Source organism: Parasteatoda tepidariorum, chromosome 3 (assembly GCF_043381705.1).
Source record: "Parasteatoda tepidariorum isolate YZ-2023 chromosome 3, CAS_Ptep_4.0, whole genome shotgun sequence".
Classification (NCBI taxonomy): domain Eukaryota; kingdom Metazoa; phylum Arthropoda; class Arachnida; order Araneae; family Theridiidae; genus Parasteatoda; species Parasteatoda tepidariorum.
The window spans coordinates 83,197,299-83,220,537 of NC_092206.1; the positions used below are offsets into that span (position 1 = coordinate 83,197,299).

General features: G+C 25.7%; 1 protein-coding gene across 2 annotated transcripts in view; it reads left to right on the plus strand.

Moving 5' to 3' along the window:
- Nucleotides 1-23,239, plus strand: part of LOC107449640 (protein SSUH2 homolog) — a 38,463-nt gene that overhangs the window by 12,853 nt on the left and 2,371 nt on the right. For both annotated transcript variants that reach the window (XM_071178906.1, XM_071178905.1), the window contains exons 3-12: nt 2,724-2,867; nt 5,182-5,268; nt 6,773-6,839; nt 9,815-9,944; nt 10,020-10,080; nt 12,001-12,188; nt 16,002-16,093; nt 17,333-17,425; nt 20,038-20,140; nt 20,227-20,331. In XM_071178906.1, the coding sequence (XP_071035007.1) occupies nt 2,724-2,867; nt 5,182-5,268; nt 6,773-6,839; nt 9,815-9,944; nt 10,020-10,080; nt 12,001-12,188; nt 16,002-16,093; nt 17,333-17,425; nt 20,038-20,140; nt 20,227-20,331 (1,070 nt within the window). The remainder of the gene's footprint in view (nt 1-2,723; nt 2,868-5,181; nt 5,269-6,772; nt 6,840-9,814; nt 9,945-10,019; nt 10,081-12,000; nt 12,189-16,001; nt 16,094-17,332; nt 17,426-20,037; nt 20,141-20,226; nt 20,332-23,239) is intronic.

A 23,239-nucleotide genomic window follows, 5' to 3' on the forward strand; every position in this document is an offset into this window, starting at 1 on the left:
TGTTATGCAAATGGCCCTTCACTCAAAATGGTTGTGGACCCCTAATATATAGTATACCCTGCAACATTTTCAATATTTTTCACTTTAGTAGATACTGAGACAGAAATTTTTGCTAGTTGGTCGAAGTTTTGAAATTTTTATCAGTACATTTAGAAAATAATTGTTCTCTATTGGTGTTATTGGTAGAATAAATTGAATAAGTAGTTGTGATCAATATTCTTTTTTTTTTCAATTTATTAAAATTGTAGCAATTTTAATAAATTGTTGTAATTCATATTCATAAGTTTTAAATAAATTAATACAGTGAAACCTCTTGGGGCAACCAACTTAAATTCTGTCAGGTTGTTAATGGAGGTTGGTCATTTTTAAGGATTACTTTCATTGACTTTAAAATATTATCGAAGATATATGAATTTTCGCAAGCTATTCCAATTTTACTCTGTCATTTTCTTGGAGCAGAAATGCCGCTTGTGTTGGCCGATCAATGAGTAAAATTAGCATCAATATAAATGACCTTTACTGATATAATTATGTATAAAAACAAATTTACCAATTGTGAATGATAAAACTAATTTAAATAAATAAACAGTTATGTTTTTTTTTTTTTCAAGTTTGCCTTAAATTTTTTATCATAAAAATTAGTTAGCTTTAAAAAATGAGTAGAGGTTTAAGCTTCTTATGGGCAGGGTTCATGATTATTTTGATTTTTTTAAAAAAAATCAAAACAATCCGATTTTTTTGATTTAAATCAGATTTTTTTTCGAACACATTGTAAGAACTTTAATTTATGATTAATAAAACTTTATAAATGTTTAGACAAAATTAAATTAATATTAAAACTATATTATAACAATATTTTAGAAGCTCTGACTTACTAAAATAATTTTTCATTATAATACATAGTTTTGAATGCATAGCAACCATTTTGAAACAAATGCATGATTGAAATTTAAAGATTAGATGAAATAGAAAATATAAATTATACTTAAAACAAGGTTTCAATTAGCAAACAATAACTTTAATTTCAAATTGTGATTTCTTTTTTTGTTCAGAATTTTTAAAATGACAAAATCAATGTATCAGATTGTGTTTATAAATGTAGTCATTCATCAAAAAATAAATATTTAATCTACATATTTTTATATTAAAATATTCATTTTTAATCCTATATCAAAATAGATAAGTTAAGCTAAAAAACATTTAAAAAAAATCTATGTACTCATTGGAATTTTTTTCACAAAAGAAAATCTGATAATTTCAAAGATACCGTAAACATATTATAAGAAGAAAAAAAAATACCAGTTTATAAACCCTACTGCTTCAAATAGACTTTGAAAGGGAAGAATGACACTATATCAGGAAAAAAATATCTGAATTCATTATCCTTTATTTTTCTTTCTATTTCTGGCATATTAGGGTAATTTCCTTTTAATATAACCTCAAGCTTTAGAAATATAGAAATTTCCATCAATAAACTATAATGTAGATTTGAATTCCATGCTTTTTTAATCAAAAGGTAGAATTTTAATTAACATTTGCTTTTTTTTCTTTTTGAAAAAAAAATCATGTTTATTTACTTTTTACAGCTATGCAAGTCTATATTAAGACAGCATTAAATATTTACTTTAATCTGTACTTTCAATGTTAAGAATCAAAAGATTTTTAAACATGTAATTTTAAATGTGTTTAACACACTCCAAGAAAGAAAGTAATTTCGTTAACTAAAATTAATTAATGCAGCAATTTATTTAAAATAAATTTTAAAACTAAGAAAAGAAAATAACAAAATTATCAATTATTTAAAACACTGTTTTTTACCTTTTGATATCAATATAGTATATATATATAAATAATTTGTTGATTTAAATCAATGATTTTTTTAAAAAAATCATTTGATTTAAATCATGATTTAAATCAAGATGATTTAAATCAACGAACCCTGCTTATGGGCATTATAATTGATATTGTTTTAAAAAAATTCTCAGTGTTGTGGGTGTGTTATTGAATAATCTAAAATTAATGAAATATTAAACTGTTTTATTTATAAATATCAGCATGCCTGAATAAGTCATAATTGACTTTTTTTTTACCATTGCATGTCAGATTAAAGTAACAAGGATGGATTATTGTTTTTATGAAATTTAATATTGATATTTGAATAAAATAAATCCAGATAATAAATATAAAATAAAATTTTGGATAAATTAAACCAGATGTTTTACCATATTGTGCTTATGAATTTTAATATTTGACATATTATAAACAAAAAACAATTTCATGGATTTTTTTTAAGGTGTAAATATTTCTTGCCTTTACAAATATTTATTATTCAAATTTTTTTGTCAATTATTTAAGTGAGGATTTTTAAATAACAATTTAGACCAAAGGTTAAACAATTAAATGTTATGTTTTTAGGAATTGCATATTATATTGTGCTAATGAAAAATACTAAAAATACCATTTATTTTGTTTTCTAAATTAATTTAATGTTTACTTGTATAAACTGCAAAGCATGATACTAATTATAGACGTTAAGTTTGGTGTTCTATTTCATGAACAAATTTCTTTTGGTTAATGAAATTTTGTTTTTGAAAACGTTTAATGGCTCTATAATGTTTAGAATTATCTGAGGAATGAATTATCTAAAATAAGAATTGTGTAGCATTTAGCATTATATTTTGAGTTTTATCTCTTATATATAACTAATATTTGTTTAAATTTAGGATATCCACCACAGGTTAGTGCTGGTTACCAACAACCCCAGGTAAGTCCTGGATATCCTCCTCAACAACCACAGATAAGTCCTGGATATCCTCCTCAACAACCTCAAGTAACTCCTGGATATCCTGGTCAGCAAATTAGTCCAGGTTAGCATAAATTTCAATTGTTAAAATTTTTATTTTTGTTTTGTAATTATTTAATTAGTTGGTGTATTTATAACGTGTCCTGACCTTGTGCCATATAATACAGAACAGAATTTATTGTTTAATGTTTTAATAATTTACTGTTAAACAATTTTTATAATTTGGCTTTTATGAAATATTTTTATAATCCGTTACTTGTAAATATTTATTTACACTGCAAAGATTTTATTGCAAATTGTTATCATTTTTTATTGCTGGCTTAGACAATAGATTTTATTTTTTGATTTGGAGAATATATTTAAAGGCTCAAATGTTTGGAAAAATTTTTATTGAACAATAATTTTTAAATTATTTAAAATAGTGTTTTACTCAAAAGCTTCAATTATCATATTGTTAGACACCCTAAATTTCAAGATTTTTAATATTCTTTTAGCATTTTTTAAACTAGAGTTAGGATGAAGAATTTATTCAGTATATTACAATGAAAATACTTGTTTTATTGTCTGTGTTCTAGATTAATAATATTTTTAATTTTCTTTGTTAATAAATGTTATTTTTAACACTTTTTTAATGAATTACATTTAAATTTTATTTTAGAGATATAAAGCATTTAAGTACTCTAATAGCAACTATTAATGCATCAGAACCAAAATATTATTGTAAAGATGAATTAATTTAATGAATGTATTATTGATGAACATTTTGGATATATTATGATACAATGCATGCATACAATACATTCTCAAAAATGATATTACTTAAGTGACACACAGACAGATATATATATATATATATATATATAAACAGACACAGGATTTTAATTAAATCAGAGTAACTTTTATTTGATCATTCTTAGTTGAGTGGGAGCGAAAAAGTGATGTTTACTCCATCAGCAAACAGTCNATCAGATCTACATGTTCTAGGACTCAATCCTAATGGTCAAAAGGGCGACCTCAAATATGCTAATTTATAAGACGATATTTTAAGTCTCGAAATCACTCATAAAAATGTTCTTTATTTGTATAAACATACCTTTTTTTTCAACAGGTTTGAGTTTCTGACCTTCAAAGTTTAGGGGGTAACCGTAATATGGTAATTATAGTTCCCTTAGTTTGGTCAGCAGAGCAATCCAAAGTTTGGACCTCTTAATGTTAATTATACTTTTTGCGTATTTCACCATATCTGGAAAACTATTGAAGCGGCTTGAAAAAATTTTTTGCACGCAACTGTAAAATTCATTTGTCTAAAGATAATCTCATGTAAAAAATAAATTTTATTACTTTTGATTATTTTATCTGTATAATTTATCGTAATTATACTTATTGTTAATTTATATATTATCTTTTATGTGCAGTCTAATAATTTTTATATTCATATCTAATATGTGCAGTTCATCTTTAGCCATGAAACGCATAATTTAATGATTAAAAGTTGTGGAAGCTCTGTGTCATTCTTTCTTCATTGTTTTTACTTCTGTTTTATATATTTTTTAATTCATTGTTTTTGTTCACCAGCACAAGGGTAAATTTACATGCTATAATTAAAACTATTTTTCATTGTGCCCTTTTAATTAAGATTGGAAGATTTAAAAAAAAAAAATCATTTGACTTAAATAAAATTTTTATCATTTTTTTATTACGATTGGACTATAAGCTAAATAGTATCAATACTTGGGCTATAAGCTAGAGGCCAGACAAACTTTAAGTGCTAATAAAACCTGTCTATACATTAAATATTTATACACTTATATTATTATAAGGCTTATACATTTTCATTCTCAAAATGTGGGTATTTTTTGTAATTGCTTTGAATCATAAAAATATGGATTATATGGAGTTAGGTAACTGCAAGCTACCTAACTGATTTGCCTAAAAATTTAGTTTTATGATATGGTTAGGTATTTGTTTTTTATTTCAAGTTTTTTAGAAACTATGTGAATAATATTACTTAAAATCTATGTTGTTTTACTTAGTTNGTAATTGCTTTGAATCATAAAAATATGGATTAGAGTGTGGCTCTCAAAACTACTTTTGTATATATATATATGTTCTCATGTTGGTTGTTTGAAACAAAGATTTAAACTACCTAGTTTGTTTTAGTTTAGGTAGCTGCAAGCTAATGATTTGCCTAAAAATTTAATTTTATGATATGGTTAGGTATTTGTTTTTTATTTCAAGTTTTTTAGAAACTATGTGAATAATATTACTTAAAATCTATGTTGTTTTACTTAGTTGGAATTTTTTTTATTATTCCTGTTACAGTAGTATAATTACTTCATTACAATTTATTTTAATTTTTATTAATTTTTTCTTTTCAGTTGGTCAGCCAGCTGTCTGTCCTACTGCTCCAGATTTGAGTGGAATACAACCTGTTCCTGGATATGAGGGATTAACATTTGAACAAAGTTAGTGTAATTAGTTTTTATTACTATATTTTATAAATTTGTAATTTTTCTATTATGCTTGTAAAATATTGAAACTCAGGTTTTCATAATGTATTGTGCAGTGTTTGAATTTAAAAAAAATATTTCTTTTTCAAGTAATCTTATATAAATAATCGAGGGAGGCATAATTTTTAATGTTCAAAATCCATGCAATATATTTATTTATAAATCAATAAAATATCGAACTGTGTAATGATCATAATTTTGAAAATAAGGATTGTGATAGATCTAATCACTATAAAATATTAACTTCATTATTTATGCTTTACTGAAATTATTGTTTCATTGGACAATTTTTACTTGAATTAGCAAAGTTTTAATATATTTGGAGATATCTCTTTGAATAAATGAACTGAATACAAGTTTCATATTAGCTGAACCTTAATTATTTGTAGAGATGTGCACAAAAAAATTTCCACTTATTGAAATCTTAATTATATACCATTTGTTTTATAATGTGTGTTCAGAGATAATAAAAAGTTATTGTACAAGCATTCCTCTATTAATATAAAAGAAAGGTTCTAATAAGTCTTTTCCGAAATGTTATTAAATATCTTATAAAAATATCCCCTTTGTATCAATCGTTCATTTGTTTTAGTATATTTTAACTTATTTGCCTGTCATTCCTAATGACTTACTTAGTTTTATTATAAATTATTTATAATTTTTGACTTTCTTTCTGTAACACACTGCATATTTTTATGTGAGTAATATTTATGCTATTATTTATTGTTATTATTTATTACTATTATTTATTGTGTGTAATACTTTATGCATATTCTCCAAGATTCTACATTTTACTCTTTTAAGGTATGTTTAGTTATAGAGCAGTAGAATCATAATTGTCTATAATAGTTGTAACACACCTGGCTCTCTGTATTATCTGCCAATTAGTTATAGTAAAGGGTCACAGCAAAAAATATAATTCATCTTAACAGTAGAGGCAATAAAATGATAAACATATACAGGGGTCTGTCCAGGCCGAATTTTCTACCGTTTAGCGGTATCTTTACAAATTCAACTTTAGGAAAAACCGTAGTTTCTCAAAATACTTTTTCTTGGAATTTTATTTTTGTATCCCTTAAGAAACGATAAATCAATATTTTTGTGTTGATTTTTTAATATAGTTTTTAATTTTTCACAAATTATGTCTAAATTTTCACATAATAGGTACCTCTCAGAAAAACCTAGACAGACCCCTGATATAATAAGGTCAATTGCGATACATCAACAACTGGCCAGGATGAAACAGTAGCAGTGTTTTCCCTAAGCAGTTTTTAAAAGGTCAGCCCCTCCCACCTGCCTTTTAATCATTACAAGCGCACACTCCTCCATTTGTTTGAAATCTTTGTAGTATGCAATATTATTTATTATCATCTTACAATATCATTTATTAATCATAACTAGTCTGTGTTTGGCTGTTAAAATGTTAAGGCCAATTTTACATTCTTATTATTGATTATAGCTACTTTAATACCTCCCACTGTGCCTGATTGGCAGCCTGGAGAACATGAGAGACAGCCTGTCCAAAAGTAAGAAAATTGAAACACATATTCATACATTATAATTTAATATTTTCAAGTATCTGCTTTAAAAATTAAAACTGTTCTAACAATATTATGTGAATATGTAAAACAATTAAGAAAAAAAGTATTTGCTATTAAACATATTAATTTATTAGAATAAAAATTTTAAATTCCTGGAGATTTCTGAATAATCCAACTTTTATCAACTCTAGATGACTAAACTTATTTTAGTATTACTTACTCTGTTGAATATCATTTTACTCATAGACATAGATAAAAAAAATAGTAAAACCTTATATTTTTGTTATATTTTATTCATATTTTACAAGCAGATTAACATAGTTTAAGAGAAATATAATTTTTCTTAAAATGTAGGTAAGCAATAGAGCTTAGCATTTGAATCTTAAAATAAACTTCAGTGTTATGGTTACATCCTAACTTTCCGAAAGACTATTTGACAAATGTTTAGTTTTTTAAATTAATTAAACCAATCATAGAAATACTTATCTATAAAATAATTTCAAGTACTCTTCCTGTTTGAAGTCTTGTTCATATGCAAAATCATTATTTCTTTGTAATCATTATCTGCTTTTTAACCCACCAAAAAAAAATTTCCTAAAATATTTCACCATTATATCTTGATTAACTTTTTTGTTTTTATCTTGTTACTGTATTTGACTCTTACTTAATTGGTTATATAAATTAAATAATTGTTTTTCTTTCTAAATTTTCTTTTAAAATTTAAGTATGTATTAAAAAATGTAGTTAAATGTATTAAAAAATATGTTTTAGAATGATAATTATATTAGTGGTTTTGCCCTCCAAGTATTACAAGTCTAAAATGGAAATTTCCTAATGAGAAAACAATTTTTCCCATCAAATAACACTGAAAAAACCAGTGTTTGTAACTGAAAAGAAAACTGATTCATAAACTGAATAACTAAATTCATGAACTGAATTAAAAAAAAGAAAAAAAATCTTAGAGGATTAAACAAAAAAATATAATGCTAAATATTGTTATTTTGTGTAATAATATAAAATGTTTGTTATTTTCTGAAAACTTATAATATTTTATAGCTATCTGTATTAATCAACTCTTCAGAAGGTATATCTTCTTCATATAAATATTAGTTTTATAACCCCCAGATGCCCTAGTGAACTTTCCTGATTTTTGTTTCTGTTCTTTCATTTTGCATTGGCCTTAGTTTCTTGTACCATTTAACTATCTTATTATACTTTAAATATCTAGTGAAATGATCTCCTATAACCAATCACAGAAAAGAGTTGGAAGCCTTGCATTACTATAAAAATAAACAGCAAACTAGAAATAAAAGCTCATTTTAAGAAAGAGTTACTTTTTTATAAATTCTGTTGAAAGTTGCAACTAATCTCATTTTACAAGTAAGAGATTTTTTTTTTTAATTACTATAGCTTTCAGGCTGAGACTTTTGTTTCCATAGTAGCTAATAATTAAAATATTCTATGTATGTTATAAACAATCAAAATATTCATTAACTTTATGAATTTACAAGGGAAATGTCATAATTAACTATGAACTAGCAGAATTTCGTCAAATGAAAAGAAATGAAAAAAATATGGCACAAGTGAGACAAATCTAGAAGAGATTGTAGTGTTCTTCCATTTTCTGTCAACATGATAGATATGCAATATTGTTTTCATGCAAGGTTGAATTGGTTTATGTAAGGTATTAAGAGTCCAAATTCACAAGCTTAAATGTTTGACAAATTTCACCTTTAAATAGTTTTTTTGTTGCATTTTTGAGTTATCAATCTATGCATGATTTTTTATTACAAATTCTTTGTGCATGCTACAATTTGTTAAAAGTGTGAGTTAAGACTATTTTATCTAGAGGTCTTAGTTTATTAACCATTGTTTTATTAACAATTTGTTTCATTACATATTTTCCTTTTTTTCTTGTCTGATTCAATTTAAACATATTGTAGTTAATAAAGTATGAATTTTAAACATTACCTGCATTGTGATTAACTTTTGCATTTATTATAAAATATCAGGTTGGTCACAAGTGAGGGAGAGTTGAAGTCAGTCGAAAGGAAATGAGTTTAAGGCATGCATGAGTTTAAGCCTGGTATTTTTCGAAAAAAAATGGCCTAATTATTTTGGTTTGCTTAAATTAAAAGTTATTTTTATCAGGTTTTAAATTGTTTACTGTACATATTTCTTATTCTTTTTGACTGATTTAAATAAAACTTATCTTTAGTTTAAAGAATTGTTTAACTGAATTTTGATTTGAATTATGCCACACATGCTATAAAAAAGGAGATTAATCTCTTACTCATGTCCTACTATCAAATGCAAATTAATGTTATATACTTGCTTCATGTCAAATGAAAAGCTCTTATTTATGTTAAGTCATTGATCATGTAAGTAACTCATTTACATGAATCTAATTAAAATGTGTAGATGTAAACAATAAAGCATCATCATATTCACAATCCATCCAACAATTAATTAGCTGGGAAAAGCCTAAAAAGCAAAGGAAAATTAATCAAAGGGTATGCCGTATGGCAATTATTAGGATGATTTGAATTTGTTAAATAAAACCAGGCAAAGAAAATTTAATTGCATTGTTACTCAGGAAAAGTTTTATGTTATTTTGATTGACACAGCAACTAAATCTTCTGCCACCTGCCTGTACATTCAATATCTATTTAAATTTAACTAATCATTTAAATTAGCAATAAAAAAAAAGCTAATAGCTAGTCTCCATTAATTATAAGCACTACAAACCTTTCTCACTTTGTCCTTGTAGTCAAATCTGATTAAATAATAAAATTATTTTTGTTTTGACCGAAAATTGTAAGCCTTATCCATCTTTTTCAATTCCTGTGCTCAGTTTTGATAATATGAATCATTCATTTTAGTTGCGCTTAATTGCCAGCTATTATTCATGTTTACCATTTTGTCATAGTTTCATATTAAGAGTATTACACATTTTTTAGTCTACCACGTTTCAATGAGGAGGAGGTGCGAGATGCTGTTACTCAGTTTGCTTCGGAGCACTGCTGTTATAGCTCTGGTCCTGCCAGAGACATGCAAGTGAGAGAGATTCATATGTCCAGTGCTTTCCACGTAAGTAAATTTGATAATTAATGATATCTTAATTGATTTATGTTTCTAGAGATTAATTTATTTTTATAATTTCAGTACAAGTTGGAAACTTTTACTGAAAAACGTCAGACATCTTGGACCTTTGAACCATATAATGGTAAAAATATGTTATTATCCCACTATATGTTATTATATGTTATTTGAACTATCAGAAAAAGACATGGGTTTACGGTAGAGTCACCCCAAAAAGCGTACAAAAATGTGATAAAATTCAGCACTTGCATTGTTGTAATAAATTATTAAAAATTTTTTAAATTGCTGAAAAGCCAATAAAAAAAACATGTTTTGTGTAAAATCAGAGGGAATAAACAGTTTATTTTATATATGTTATGTTTTACACATGCAAGTACTTAATCAATCTCAAAAGGCCAGGGTTGGCAGGTTTTTGACATGTGACAGTTTTTGACGGTTTAAACCATGGTTTAAACCGTCACGTCAAAAACCTCACTGTCGAAAATGTCAAAAACCTATATTCATATGTGAAATTTAATTAATACATAAAATTTATATATTTTTTAAAAAGGATAGTGTTTCTAAATATGTTCTAGAAAAAATAAATTTAAAATTTTGAAGAAACACTTATATTTTGAATAGTAACCAAAATCTTGTACTTTTGAAAGCTCACATCTTTTGTAATATTATGTATTCATTTTCATGTGTTATTGAAAATCTGCAGTGATATTATTAAGAAATTTATTTATAACCAAATTTAGTGTATAGTATAGATTATACTAAAAATTAGACATTTTTAAAGATAAACATTAGCAGTTTTGTACATTAGACATCTTTTAAAGAAAAATCTTTTTAATATTCTTTTAAATCTTCTTAATAATCTTTTTAACATAAGACAATACAAATTTAAGTGCTTTCTGTTAAATACACAGAGTAGTTAGTGTCGATTTACAGTATATTCAGCCTATTCATTTACTATGCTGAAAATTTAGTTTATCCAAATACTTGTGAATTTCATTTTGCTGAATACTATATAGTTTTGTTGAATATCTAAATATTCAGCTGTTGAATAATTACTTCTTGCTTTCAAGATATGCATTATTTGTATTCTTAATACAAGTGGGGGAAAAAAATAAGAAGGTAAAAATTGTTTTAAAATGATAAGTGTAATAATTATAAATAAATATAATAAACAATATGAATTATATTTATCATTATTCACAAATATAACTACTTTTAAATTCAAATTAACATACTGGATAATAAAGATATTCGGTATAACATTAAAAAAATTTTTTATACACTTGTATCTAGTTTGTATTTATACAACATAACTTGTAAGTTCCTTATAAATATTAGTTATATGTTCCTTATATGTCAAAAATGCATAGTAATAAACTTTTAATTTTCTTAAGTATCAAAAAAAAAAATTTTTTTTTCAAAATATAAATATTTAAAAAAATTTTGTGCAAAATTTTTCTGCACATGCATTTGAATATAAATTTCTGAGATTTTAAATGTTATTTTACCTTAATTTTAATTAAAAAATGTTTTAAAACCTGCTGATTACCTATAGTAAATTAAATTTCAATATAATGCATGGCAACTGTTGGTAGTTTTGAAGTTTATATATTTTCTTGGCAAACTTCAGTTTTTGACGGTTTAAACCAGTATTATACCCTTGTCATGTCAAAAACCACTTTTTGACGTCAAAAACCCAACCCTGCGAAAGGCACATGGGAAGGAAATGTTTTTTCATCCAGATTTTAAACAGGACAGTGCATTGCACACTTCTCCAAATATGTATTATTTATTATATCTAGAATTTTTATCTTTTGATATGTTTTTATTATCAGAGGATACTATTAAAACTACTATAGTTTTTTTTTGTGATAATAGTACTATGTATTCGAAGTACCAATTTTCAGCTATGGGCTTATTATAGCATCTGTTTTTTCTTGCTATCTTTAGTGTAGGCAAGGATTGGTGTTTTCTGATACTTTGACTCTTCAAATCAATTTACTTTAGGAATTTGAATTGATTGATGATTGTGAACATTTTGCAGGACAGCCGATTGATGGTCCTCATAATGGTCCAGCTCCTCGGCCTTGGGATGTGCCAGCTGTCCCCAGTGTTAGTTTTGTTGATTCATTTGCTAAGATTGAAGTGCCTCATACTGCATTCACAAAACCTTGTCATACATGTGTTGGAAATGGCAGGATTCGCTGTGAAACATGTTTTGGAAATGGAAGGGTGAGTGATGCTTCTACTCTATTTTTTTGTTTTAAATGTTTAACAAAAAGAAGAGAAAAAAATCTAAATCAAAACCGCAAGCACTTCACTTTTGACGTACATTGTGCAAAAAAAAAAAATTTGACCGACCACCCCGAATAACTTTTGATCTAATCAGGGCCGGATTAACCTATAGGCACACTAGGCACGTGCCTAGGGCCTACGAAAAACTTGGGAGAAAAAAATTTGTTGACAAAAATAATTTAGTTTTAAAAACAACAAGTGTATTTTGCACAAAATTATGAAGATACATATAAAAATATAATATTTTTCGGTAATAAATTATTTTGCAGAATCTTATGATCTAATATATTACTTTTTCGCGATTTTTGGATTCAACGAAATCTTGTATTAGCTGTCGAATTCCAAGACTACGCAAAATGTCGTATTCAATAGACATAAGTGCGAGCCATGCTAAACGATCATTGTTGAACACAAAATTTTTTTTATCAATTTTAATCTGGAGAAAGATCTTTCTCCTTCTGCATTTGATCCAAGAATCGACAAATATATTCTTAATGCAATGTGACAGTTAGGAAAAGTATTCTCGATTGAACTAATCATAATGGTATTATCGATATCTACTGCAATATCGGCAGTATGTCGGTATTGCAGATAAAGTTCGATAAGCAAATTTGTAAATTAAAATCCATATTAATAAAAATGTAAAAAAAAATATGCAAGAAAATTTTAGCATATATTTTGAAAAGAGGGGAGGAGTGGGGGAAGGAGGGGAGGGCCCAAAAACGGCTATGCCTAGGGCCCACGAAAGGTATAATCCGGCTCTGTGCCTAGGGCCTACGAAAGATATAATCCGGCTCTGGATCTAATGATCAAATCTTAACAGTCTAAGAATCACTCTTAATGGTTCAAGGGGGTGACCTTAAATATGGTAATTAATAAGTGCTGATGATATTTTAAATTAGAAAACTAGACACGTAGCCGTACTTTCATTGAATACATATCTCTGAACTCCAAAACATAGGGGGTAGCCACAATCTGGGAAATACAGTTCCCATAGTTTTCTGATGAGCGATTGAAAATTTAGACCTTTTTATGTTTATTTTCTTTTTTGCGTGTTGTGCCATATCTAGAAAACTTCTAAAACAAGTTGTAAAAGTTTAAAACGCAATTCTAAAATTTGTTTATCGAAGGATTATTCCATGTAAAATATAACTTTTAGTAAATATTTATTATTTTCTTTAGTAGTGTTTCTTTTAAATGTTGACATAATAGCTTAGTTTTTAATAAATTCTTTCTATTTTAAATATAATTTTCGTATGACTGCAAACTTTCTTTTAATGACCATATAAGCTAGAAGGTAATTGGAGCTAAAATTCTTGGTAAATAGAAGTAAATCTTTTTTAAATTTTACATTTATTTAACTGTAAACTCTGAAAATAGTTTTTTTTTTCATTACAGTCGGATTTAGTTCAATTTTTTTATAATCATTTAACAAATGCAGTCTTATCAAAATTAATGAAGTGTACTATAAGCTATACTTGAGTGAATTAATGAAGTGAAAGAAAATCATAATTTTCTAGTTTCAAACTTCTGTAATAAAAGTAGCCAACTTCATTACTTACAAAGGAAATACACATCTGTAACATTCTTATTAGAATTAAAATAAGCTTAAATTAAAAAGCATAGTAATAAACATAATATGACTTAGATTATCTGTGAATGAGGCCCTTGTTCAAAATATGACTCCTCTAAGTTTTATTTAATATAATATTAAAATTGAATAACCTCTTGAGCAATATGTATTCATGTCTGAATGGTTAAGATGTCTGACTCATTGTAGAGAGAATGCCAGTTCTCTCCCAGCTAATGGCAGTAAGTAATTGTGCATTTATTAAAATTGAAAAAAAATTTTTTTTTTTAATCATCTATATTAAAAGACTATTTTTGTGTGAAATCTTTAATTTTTTAAAATGAAAAATGTTTAATTTTATCATTTGAATACATTATTTTCTGAAAGAAATTATTAATTTTAATTATAAAACCAAAAAGTTTAAAAAGTAATGATTTTTCTTGTGAAATACTTATTTTTCTTTTGCAATTAAAAAAAAATAAGTAAAAACATTTTTAATTTAAAGGAATTGAGAATTAAAGTATTAATTTTTATTATAGTGAAATTAGAAAAAAATATAAAGTATCTTTAGTAATTTATTTTAAATTTTTCATTTTTTATTATTTCAGTAAATAATTTTGTTTTAAAAAGTAATTTAATTTCTTAATAATTATGTATGAAAAACCTCTATTTAGCTAATAAAACAAAAATGTTTAAAAGTTAATAATTTCTCAAATAAATATTGCTAAATTAAATAAGTATTTTTTTTTAATATATATTCTTCAAAGGAAAAAAAAAAACATTTTCCAGTATTGTAGGGCTTCCAGGTGTTAGGTAGGACAAAGAAAACCTGGAATTGTCAGAGAATTTTATTTCGACTCTAAAAAGGAGGGAATTGTCGGGAAAAGTTGTAATTTTATTATAAAAACCTGGAATAACCCTACATTATACCAGCAGGGGTGAAAGCCCATATATATCAAGACGGAAAAGAGTAAAAACTGGTAACAAATAAATTTCAGTTTTAAATTTTTTTTCGGGAATAATGAAAATCTATAACTGCCAATTTTTTTAACGGATACAATTTTTATAATGATTTGCTTCTTCGCCGAGAAAAAATTTATTACAGTGAATTGTTTATTGTTAAGAATAGATTAACTCCTCCCGAATGTTATCTAATATTGAAATAGTTCTCCTACCAGTATTTTCTCATTTTCGTCTCGCTTTCAGGCCTGTACCAGTAAAATAGCCAGTCTCAGAATTGTCAGTTACAGTAATCAGTTATTGAGATTAGAGTTAAAGAATTCAAACATCTATTACAATTATTTGTTACAAAAATTTCTCATATTACCGAAACTTCTATGTTTCCATTCTAATTAAGTCTTGTTTTTTTTTTCTCATAAAATCTAATATTTGACATGACAACTAAAAAATTAAAGTTTCCTGATGAAAAATTGCATGGTATGAATAAAATATGGTCTGGATTTTCATTGAAATTTCCCTGATATACCTGGAAAAGTCAGAGAACTTTTTTTTCTAAACTTGAGTGCTTGAATGAAACCAGTGACCTCTCAATTTAAAGTAGAATGTTTTAGCCATTCAGCTATGAATACACATCTACTTTATGAATTTTTATTTCAATGATATATTAACTAGAGCTATGAGAGATCTTATTTTGATCCAAGGGTTGTATTTGTGGCAAATTTTTATCCCATTCTATGTTTTTACCCTTCCTCTTCAATTTAAGTTTGATTTTGAGTCAATAGGAATTTTACAGATGCAGGGAAGACACTAGGCTTTCAAAATCCCGGGTCCCTGGGACCCATGACTTTTAAAAAACTGGGTCCTTTTGAAAAAAAATGGGTCCTTTACATAAATTTTTAAACAAATATAATCTTTCTGAAAAATACTTAATAGATTATTAGTACATGAATTATAACAATTNAGATCCTATTTTGATCCAAAGGTTGCATTTGTGGCAAATTTTTATCCCATCCTATGTTTTTACCCTTCCTCTTCAATTTAAGTTTGATTTCGAGTCAATAGGAATTTTACAGATGTCTGCTTTCCTTGTTAGCGAAATATTTATTAATTGTTCAAAATATTGCCTTTTACAAAAGCATGTTTTATATTCGTTTGTGACAATTTTCTTTTTATTCATTTCTCCCTATGTGATTGTATTTATATATAGTAATAAATTTTAGAAACAATGTACTTGGTGTAAAGGAAGAGGAAGAGTACATCGATTTGACAAAGATGAAGTCTGCACATCTTGTAACGCTACTGGATATGACAGGTAATGCTTACTCAGCTTTTTTGTTTGTTCGATAACTTTTTATTTTCTTCATATTCTCACAACTTTTGATTCTTACATTTTTCTCCCTAACATGAGTTGTCTAAAATAAAGGATTGGTTATCTATCTACTTATCTAAAGAGCATTGAACAATTAACACACATATTTCTTCATTTGCAGATTTTTTATTATTATTTATTACCTTGAAATAAGAAATACATTTTTATAATATGTATTTCTTATTTCAAGGATAAGTTTTAAGGTTTTTTTGTGGTTGTTGTGTAAATTGTTAGGCCAACCTTTTTTTTGTGTGTGTGTGTTTCAAGAAAATCTCCTGAAAAAAAGTTGGATCTTATATCAGGGTTTGAAAAGTTGGTCCCAGCCCAAAAAAACCCAGTGGGTTTTTTTTTCACATTTTTTTTTATTTCTAATCAATTTTCTTGGCAACTATCAAATCAAATTGTTTTTTGAAATTCAACTTATTGTTTTATAAATTCAACTTAGTAGTTTTTTATACAAAATTGTATGAAATAAAAATAATCTGATGTTTCAAACAAAAGTATGATGAACAAATAACCTAAATTCATGAAAAAATGTCTGATTAAAAAATGTCTATATATTATGCTACTTATCTGTAAAACCAATTATGTGTAATTGCTATACACATGCTATTTATTGCATAATTTATTTAGATTGTAAACCCTTCACCTTTTGTTAAAATACATCAACGGATATATATTACATATATCTAATGTTTTAAAATGAATTAACGAATAAGGTTTTTTTAGACAAAGCATGTAGAAATATTTATTGTTTCAGTTTAAACAAAAAATTGTATTGTGTATGTTAAAAGGTTAGACCAAAAAAGACACATTTTATATTGAGATATCTATAATACCTCTTTCCATCTACTATAACTTTTGTAAAGAAATCTATATTTAAATATAAAGTTTAGAATGTTGAACCCAGAATTTGGCAATAAGTTATAATTTAAAATCTCAGTTGAAAGCTCGAACATCTCATCTAATTACTCAATTATTCGCTACTTCTCTTATGACAGCTTTATTAGAAGGAATATTTTTTGATTTAAGATTAGTTCAGTTCAAACTGGGAATATCTCAATAATAATAAATAAGGATTTATAATTATAGATTATAAAATTGTTGGTCATATTCCATGATGATAAAAACCTAAATACACATTTTATACTTTTATTTCATTCTGTAATTTTTATTATACAGATGCTTCAAGTGTTCAGGAAGTGGACAAGTCAAGTGTAAAACATGTGACGCTCGAGGCACTTTGAAGGGATATGTCGAGTTAATAGTTACTTGGTGAGTGTTAAATTATAATTGAAAGCATATTGCAGATTGTTCATGTTTCTAATCAAATATTAATGAATCAATATTAAGGTCATATATTACAGTAAGTTACCAACTTTGCTATATTGAAAGGAGTTTTAATAAATTTCTTTTCCTAAATAAAACTAATGTACTTATAAGGGTTTTAAAGGATAGTTAAAATATTGTGAAATACCATAAGAAGAAAGAGCAGTTTGCTTATTTTGCTGACGTGTGGGGAAAAGTTTAATCAATGCTGATGTAAAAGAAATTGCTTTCAAATTTCTTTGGGGAAACTTATGAACAACAATGAAGTCACTTGACTTAGTGGAGACTTTGAATAGATATTACAATGGAATAGAAATTATTTGAATTTGCATATTTTTCCTGACAAGCCAAACCGGATATATACTTATTGCTTATGAAATATTTGATCAGCACTTATTTCATTTGTGTTTATTAATTTCAGTATTGGCCCTAACTAAAACAATTTTCTGTGATTTTGTTCATTAAAGAAATAGTTATATTTTGTTTGAATAAATATCTCAAAATTAGATACAAGAAAAATGCTTCATTTTATTTATTTGAAGAACAGATTTGCTGTTCAGAGTGTTCCAAAAACACCTGAAGCACTCTCTTTCTAACTATCACTCTCTTAACTGATTAATCACTCTTAACTGATAAATCACTCTCTTTACTGATAAATTTTTTTAATAGTATTTGCTATTACTGATTTATTCTTATTGAAAATCATTGTAAAATTTTTAGATTTATAACTTATTACATACATAAATTGTTATTTCAGTACTGGGGAAAAAAATTTATTAATTCTAGACTGGGGATTCTTCTAACTTTTCGGCAGAGCTTTAAGCTTCCTAATCTGAACACTACATAAGTCTTAACTTCCGACTTTTCTTAAGAAACTGTTCTTAAAAAAAAATTATCACTACTGCTGATATGTTTCCCAAAGTTTCTCTTGCAACTCAAAAAAAAGTAAAACAGTTTCCTTAAAATCAAAAGTATTTTATCAAATTTTTTGATAAAATACTCCATTGCTACATAGGCTGAAAAAAAAGTCAAAAGTAAGAAAAATCATTTTTACTCAATTTTAGCTTTATCAAATAGGTGAAAAGTTTTTGGGGATTTCTAAATTGTTCATACATATATCATATATTTGTATACAATTATTAAAAATTGCAATGAAATATTACGGAGAATAAATGTCTATTTTTTCTTACTATTTCTACATTAATTTGTTTTTTATTTCATTATTATTTTATTCTTATTAATTATGATTTATATATAAAGCTTAATAGTTTGTCAGACCCTCAATGCACGCACACAAGGAAAAAAACTTTATGTAAATAATTAAAATGTTTTTTTAGGGGGAAAAATAGTTTACACGCTTTTTTATTTATTTTTTCATGATTTCCTTCTCTTGTGTCTGCATATCAAAAGAATTAAAAATGAATTAAATGGCAGAAACAAAATTTTGCATAAAATTTTTTGGGAAAAAATTCTTTGCATAATAAAGATTTTCTGGAAATGTTTCGAATATGTATCTTAATATTTAGGAAGATATTGTATTAAAAAAAAAAACTATTTTATTAAAAAAAGAAATTTTATTCCAATTTAAAATGTAAAATTTCCTTTTAATTAAATTTGATGTATTTTATTAATCTATAAATTATTATGCATTTTATTAATCTATAAATTAATGTCAACCCAAACCTATGTATGTAATTCATGTTTTTTTTTTGTTTTTTTTGCTTGTTAGGTATATAAAATTTTTAGTTGATTTTTTATATAAAATTATTGCTTTTATCAGAGTTTTCTCTAAGAATAAAAAAGGTCTAGGTGCTTCTTTTCTGAAAAGGCACTTTGAGTTTTGAAAGGGCTGTCACTTAACAACATAAATATTTATCAAAATATGTAATATTATGTGATAATTCAATTTTATGCTCAACAATTTTTAAATTATCTTCTCATAATCAAAATAAGAGAAAAATTTGTAGTTTATAAAAATAATTAAAGGCATGCTAACTCTGAGCATATTTTTTTTTAAAAAAAGTAAGCCTGCAAAAACTTATTAATTGATAAACAACTTGAAAGCTTTTTTCTATAATTTAAATTGAAAATTATTTGCAAATCAACATTTAACAATGCATTTTCTTTTTAGAAAGGTATTTACTTAAAAATTAGTTTTAATATTTAAAATCACTTAAAAAATTTATTAATATTCCTCCCCTTCCCAAAGAAGATAATTATGAAAATTTAATCGGTTGAGAATAATCCTAACAAAGTAAATAATCTTAACAAATTTGTAGTTATCAGAATTAAACCTATAAACACAAATAATTTTACCAGTGTGTAATTATTATTTAAAAATGAATAAATTTTTTTCATGGTGAAATCTGAATAAAAAGGCAGTGTTTCAAAAAGATGGCAGTTTACTTAAAAAGGCAAAGAGAGTGATTTATTGGGAATCAAAAGGCAAGCAGGGCAGGCTGCCCTTCAAAAAATGCATAGAAAGAACACTGGCTTTATTACTTTAAAATAATTACTATTGTTTACCAATTGATTCTAATCTTAACTCTTAATTTTAGGGCCAATCATGTTGATAATTACATTTCAGAAGTTAAGTGCATGCCCAAGGAATTAATTCTAGAAGTCAGTGGACAGAATGCTTATGAAGAAGAAAATCCAAGGGTAATTGCTGAATTTTTTTTTTAAATAACTCAGTAGTTTAATAATTATTGCTTTTTTTTTTACTTAATCCTCTACATGTTTTATAGGTTTTTCCAATTGTTCAAGGAGCAGAGCAAGCTGTTTGCAATGCATCCAGTGATTTAATTCGAAAGCATGGCAATGCCTTTACAAATGAGCGGATTTTGAAACAAGTAGGTTTAAACATTAGTATGTTTTAAAAAATATTTCTTATACTGAGCTCAAAAATTTTATTGAAAGAATTAAAGCAGTTTTAATATTTTTCAAGAAATATGTAAATACAGATATTAAAAAATTTTTTTTTAGTTACGTGAAATGTTGTATCAATTAAATGTTTCATTTCTGAGTTTTTTCATTTGTAAAATTTTATTTTTAACAAATTAATTTTTTCTAATAAAATATTATTTAAACTAAAACTTTCTATATCATTAACTTATGAACAGGTATGCGATTTTTCTGCTAACTCTCAATCTCATGACCATTGAGTCGCAAACTTCTGCGAATCAATAATTTATATTCTGACAAAATTTTCTCGGAGTTCCACTAATCTAAAAGTTAAATTTCATTATTTTGTCAAATTCTCATTAATGAGACATTTATTCCACCCTTACCTTCATTCTTTTCTTCATAAGTTCTCGTTCACGCCATGACTTTTTTTTACACTGATTTGTTGGAGAAAAACGCAATTTCAGATAAACTTTTTTATTTTCTAAAAGTAAAAAATAATCCATAATAACTTCGGCTAGAATAAATAAACTACTGAGGCAAACACAAAAATATAAAATTGATAATCTAAATGCGGATTCAGTAATAGCAAACATTTAAAATATCGTTCGTTAGAAGAAAAAAATTTCTCATTATTTCAAATTTATATTTTAATGAGTAGCAATTTTGTTGCAAATTTCAATTAGAAATCGAAGTATTATTTAATCAATCTGATATATTTTTATTTAGCTATAATTAGATTGAATTTATTTTTAATATAATTTTACAACATGAAAATTTTGAATCGCACAATTCAGTAGTCACTTTTCAGGGCGGTCCATACTATTGTAAATCCGTGTTTCAATCTTTTTTGTTCTTTTACAGTTAATGCTATTAATTTTCTTATGGTTTTTAAAATTCTGATATTATTGATTATGACACAAAATTTGAATCACCCAATTGAGTAATAACTTTTTGAAGCACCTGATTTGCATTGATATTATCAAAAATCCATGTGGTGTTTTGAACATTTTATCGACTATTATTGCTACTAATTTTCTCAATGTTTTCTTTTGCATCTTAATATTTTTTGTAAATCTCAATACTTTTTAATCATTATTATTACAACATGCAAAATTCAATTTGTGCATTTATTATTCACTTTTTTATCTACTCTTTATCAGTTACTGCTGATATCCTCTTGTTTCTTTTTAAATTCCGATATTTTCATATGTTATTAAGAAAAGAGAAATTTGAATCACAAATTTAAATAGATACTGTTCACATGCTCTATTTGCATTAAATTCTTTCAGCGTTTTGATAGTTTTTTTAAAAAAGTTAGTGTTGCTTATTTTCACATGATTTTAAAATATCCAAATATTATCATGATACAGGAATTTAAATTACGTACCAGAGTATTCACTATTTGATGAAGTATTTCTAACATTTTTTTTTTCTTTTTCAATTAATTTTTCTGCGGTTACCACTATTGATTTACACATTTTTTTAATTCTCAATATTTTTATTAGGACATTATTTATTGCAACACGTGAATCTTAAAACGTTCATTTAATTTACCCCTTTACTTCTTTTTTTTTTCAATTATTGCACTGGCTTTTGTGGTTTTAAAAATCTTTTTCAATGTAATCGCTACTCACAAAGTATGAATTTTCTTTCTTTAAATTTTATGTTTGTTACTTTTGTGCATAAAAAGATGTACAAAGAAACATACTTTTATCTCCTATGTACAAAAAAAATCAAGTACTTAAAATAACAACACGTTAGGAGTAAAAAATTTAGATAATTTCCTCCAGCAATCACATGTTTATATGAATTATCTACGTTTTGTTTGATAAACATTTTTTTTAAAATTCTGTGTTAAAATTTATTTTGATTGAAAACCAAATGTTGACTAGATTAATTATAATCATGCTTAAGTATGAATAAAGAAAAATATTGCATGTTTGGCAAATCACATAATGGATATCACCTATATGGCAAAAGTGGTATTTGATTTGGAAAGAGATAATCAGGGCTGATTGTGCTCAGGAAAAAATCCGGATTTTTCGCTAACAGTGATCCGGAAGTTTCCAGAGATCAAAGGTCCAGATTTTTCAAAAAATCATTGATCACAGAAGTTTCAGGAAATCAAATTTTCGAAAGTGGAACTAAAAAAAGCAGTTTATTTTATTTGTTTGTAAGGGAGAGCCCGAGAGAAACTTCATAAGCTTATATTCCTGATTAATATTCATTTTTTATCAGTAAATAGTTGTTATGATCATAAACTCAAGAAAGAAAGACATATTTGTAAATTTTAATTACTTCTTCAGGTCATCATAGGTATGTGTAAATGGTATAGGTGTGTGTAAAATTTTAAATATATTTTAAGTAAACTAAGAAATATTGAGAAAAGGAGAAAAACCTTGTTTAAATTTTTTTTTCAATTTAAACTTTTTTCTTTCTTTTTTTTTTTAACTCAAGAAATTTCCGGAATTTTGATTTGGGTTCACAATCACCCCTGGATAATAAAATTTAAGATGTTTGCACTGTTGTTTCAATTTTTATATTTGTCTGGTTCATCAAAAATGAATTAATAGATAAATTTCAACTTTTTATTTGAATAATTGGATGCTCATGACTCAAACTTTTTAAATAAACACTTTTTTTCCCATTAGAAACATTTTTTCATTTTTGTGTTTTTCAACTACAGAAAAGTTTAAATCTTCTGAATAAATTTTTTTCTTGTGGACTTAATATCTAATATCAGAACTATTAGATGCAGCAGATGCATGTTAAATGCAATTTTAAATCATAGAAAGAAGGTAAAAATTCTTAAAATGACACAGTTAGTTTTTTTCAGTTGTTAATTAGGGGTTT